Genomic DNA, 4,097 nt, shown 5'->3' on the forward strand with positions numbered 1-4,097 from the left:
ATTAGTAGTAGTAGTAGTAGTAGTAGTAGTAGTAGTAGTAGTAGTAGTAGTAGTAGTAGTAGTAGTAGTAGTAGTAGTAGTAGTAGTATTTGACAAAAAATGTAAATAACATCACTCTCTGTCTAGACTAGCAGTACATAAAAGGGGGAGGGGTGGGGGCAAGTAAAAAAAAAAAGAAAAGAAAACTACAAAAAAAATAAAACGTGCACATCTTGGGTTTTGTTTCATGAAATTGTTTTATTACGTGGTATCTCTTCTTTTCCGTGACCATGCGTGCGGGTCTAATCCGATATCGTTATAGTAACAGTATGAGTGTAACCTTCGTCATTACCAACTACCAGAGTTCCTGCATCTGTCTTCATTACTTCTGCTCATTGGCTGATTTAGCGGAGACATAATTATTTTTTCTTCCATTAATAACTGAGGATTAGAATAAAAAACACTTCCCATCGTATAAAATTTGTGATTTATTTTTTAATTTATTGAGGGGTTTTTGTTTTGTGTGTGTGTGTGTGTGTGTGTGTGTGTGTGTGTGTGCGCGCGTTTGTTTTGTTTCATGGTCTCTTTGTCTCGGAATCGCCACTTTTGAATTTTTAACCCGTAAGGCCGACGTAGGCCTACTGGAGTGGCAGATACCAAATATGTATACTCCGACAAAAAGTGAAAATGGGCTGGCCACATCGGCAGAGTGAAAGACAACAGATGGACTAAAAGATGAACTAAATGAAGACCACGAACAGGGAAAAAGATCCAAGAGGAAGACCAAAAAGAAGGGGACTAGACGGCATCAGAGAGCTGACGGGAACAACTTGGACACCGAAAACAGCTGATAGAAGAACAGAATAGAGGTCGTTGTTGGAGGGTTACACCCTGCAGTGGACGGATAACACTCGGAAAGGAAGAAAGAAAGACAGAAAGACAGACAGAAAGAAAGAAATACAGAATGAAAGAAATGCTATATTATCCTGCAGTGGACGGATGACGTTTAGCAAAAAAGAAAGAACGAACGAACGAACGAACGAACGAACGAACGAAAGAAAGAAAGAAAGAAAGAAAGGCGTACTCTCGGCAAAATAAGCCTCAACAAGCTGGACTTGGTTTTTTTGCTCCAACACAATCCCAACTTCTTCTCGAAGATGTTCTGATACAAACTCCATAAGGACAGGAAGAGACGTTGCCTACATGGGGCCCATTCACAAGAGGTTTAAACTTTAACATACACATGAATACTATGAACATATTGTAGTGACTTTCGAGCACTACTCATTTAGTTAAGGATACCAATAAAAGTTCCAAAGGTTTGCGACAAAAATTACTTCAGAATGTTCCCCATTGTATAAAAAACCAGACTGGTTTCTTCTCTCAACTAGAAGGTATGGAACTAGACAGAAAAGTAAAACGTAGCAACCGACTAGGGGATGACCTAATGAAGGTTTACCACGGTTTGTCAGTTCGGGATTTATTTTTTTTTCATAATATTATAGTGATCAGTATTGAAGACTGACGGGACGGCTTTCGGATTAGACTCTTGGTCATTGGATCAGCAAAAGACGTGAATTCTATTCCTGCTTGGGGAAGGATTCAGTTGAACCTGTTTAATGACCACACCACCTGTCCGAGACAATCAACTATACACGTACTTCCCACTTTTCTCCTTGCGCTTCTTTTATCTATATAATTATAATAGCACTGTTTTATCACTTGTCTGAAACGACCATTCTCCTCAACAGTTCATGATCGTGTCTGACAAATTCAACTGTATTTTATAACTTTCTACTTGAATGCTTTATCCCATTCAGCCAGGGATGGGTCTGGTCGACAAAATCAAACAGCAAACCTCTAAATGATCAAAATTGTGTTGATAATCATTTACAGCTATCGGAGTTCCTGGGGTTGACTTCATAAAAAGCTTCAGTTTTAGGGACTTATCAACTCAACTAAAAAGTAAGTAGTTAAGATCAGCCACGCAGTATTGATAAAGACAAAGAGCAGTACATTGGGATCTTTAAGGTACGCCATCACAACTGAGTTTCCATGAGAGTTATTCCTCTGTTTGGAGTGATCAGTTGTTGTCTCCCTTGCCAGAGTCACATCGCCATCTGAAATTAGAGAATTCTTCCTTTGTGCAATGTCCTGTTTTTGAAAAGATTGGCCAACATTGGCCTCACCAGGAATGGCCGCCAGCTGCTTCTCTCCGCTCCCCCATATCGGTTGTATACTGACGTTATGGAAGTGTCTTTTGCGTCTAGCAGACAGCACAGGGCCGACATGGCGTGCTTCTTTTCCGGTAGATTTTGGAGTTGACTCCTTTTTCTTCTGGCGACACCGCAGGTGTAAGACGGTGACGAAAACAGTGGTGCCGTTGAGAACTAGCAAAGAAAACAGGTAACTGATGATAATGGGGAAATTTTCAGAGTTCTGTGGGAGCTGACTAGACACCGTGCTCAAAAACACAGACAACGACAGCAACATTGTGATCGCAAAGGACGCCCGCTCGCCGCTGTCTTCCGGGAGAATAAACACGATAGAGGAGATAGCCGATATGAACATTGTTGGAACCAAAGTATTGACCACGAAAAACACTGGCTTACGCTTTAGAACCATGCTTATCTCCAGACGGGAGAAGGCCGCATTGGAAAACGTGGGCGTTGATGTTATGACTTGTGTGCTCATCAGGTCCCACTCTCCGTTCCGCTTGAAGTTGCCGGTCATCACTGTCGATGGGTCTGGATAAAAGTTGATATTTGTAGCGAAGTCTTGCGTCATTATGTACATAGTACACGTCTGACTGTCGAAAGGATAATGCCGGATGTCAATATCACAGGAAATGGAAAAGATTGTTCCGGGAAACCACTTTGACCTACCATCAGACGAAATGTAGAGCGGAGTGTAGTCATCCTCGAACAAGTCTCGTTTGGCCACTGAGTTGGACACGAGAATCCGAGGCCTCCAAGTGTCCAGTGGCATGGGATGAATCAAAGATACCCTATCATAGTCGCTGGGGTCCCAGGTCCGAAGCTCATCCACCCACGAGAAGTTGATCCATGCGTTTAAGTCGACCTGCTGTGTGACTTCGTCGATGTTCAATATATTGAGAAGGAACATTTGGAAGTAAACGGTGATGGGTTCTGACTGATTCTTCAAAGGTCGTATTCTGATGTCGAACGGTTTGAGTATGTCCGCATAAAGACGAGCAGAATCATTGTAGGTCGAAGCTAAAATCAAAGCGGATGGAGAAATCAGGCCGATGTAAAAAAACAGTCTCAGGGCCACACACATTCTCGTGACGTGGACAGCTGCGATAGATTCCCTCATTAGCCTCTGGATTGCTGCTCAGGAAAAGACAAAGGCGAAAAAGAAGTAAATACATTGTGACAAATATAATTTGTTGAACGCAGCGTGACTAGCTATAATGTGAACATCCATTTTTATTATTATTTTTTAAAATAACGTTCAATCTTTGTGACAAAACAACAACATAAAAATTATTCTTTGTCTTTGGTGTAAAACGCATTCAAACGGACTTAAGTGGATTGCTTGCAACACTGACGATATGGAGCAGCCTGCCAGAAAAAAAAGCAAAATTATCCTACTCAAAGTATCTGCAAATGTTGTGAAATTCTGTCCTCTATGTATATTTCGAGATGACTGTAGCTAACTAGTGCTCAAACTTAATAAAGTCACTCAGATGTATTTTGTTTATATGTTGTCCATTAACTTATTGCAGGTGATGGCATGGTGGTCATTTCTGTGACGTTGGGCACATATTTCTCTGTTCACACGCAGACAGAAAATCGTTTGAACTGGGACTTGTTTTTGCTTTATTTTATTTATTTATTTATTTTTTTTTTAGTAAGAGGTTTTCGGCACTTGCAACCCAATAAAGACGTACTATAAGTATATAAAAGCCGAAAATTAACGGTGTTTCAACAGAATAACAAACGCAAAATAAGAGAAGGAGAGATAAGGACAATAGATGTTTGATAGGAAAGAAGGTGCAAACCACACCAGAGCACCCACCAACCACCCACTGGGACTTGTCAATGAAAAACGACCAGAAAGGAACTTGAGCCGAGAGCACGGAGTAACCCCTCCCC

The 4,097-nt window shown here is 41.1% G+C and overlaps 1 protein-coding gene across 2 annotated transcripts in view; it reads right to left on the reverse strand.

The window, feature by feature from the left end:
• Window positions 1–212: 212 nt before the first annotated feature.
• Window positions 213–4,097, reverse strand: part of LOC101858254 (neuronal acetylcholine receptor subunit alpha-7) — an 8,646-nt gene continuing 4,761 nt past the window's right edge. For both annotated transcript variants that reach the window (XM_005093701.3, XM_035968572.1), the window contains exon 2: window positions 213–3,329. In XM_005093701.3, coding sequence (XP_005093758.1) covers window positions 1,918–3,315 — 1,398 coding nt within the window. In that variant the 5' untranslated portion in view covers window positions 3,316–3,329 and the 3' untranslated portion in view covers window positions 213–1,917. The remainder of the gene's footprint in view (window positions 3,330–4,097) is intronic.

The sequence above is a fragment of the Aplysia californica genome, unplaced genomic scaffold, assembly GCF_000002075.1.
Source record: "Aplysia californica isolate F4 #8 unplaced genomic scaffold, AplCal3.0 scaffold00068, whole genome shotgun sequence".
In the NCBI taxonomy this organism is placed as follows: domain Eukaryota; kingdom Metazoa; phylum Mollusca; class Gastropoda; order Aplysiida; family Aplysiidae; genus Aplysia; species Aplysia californica.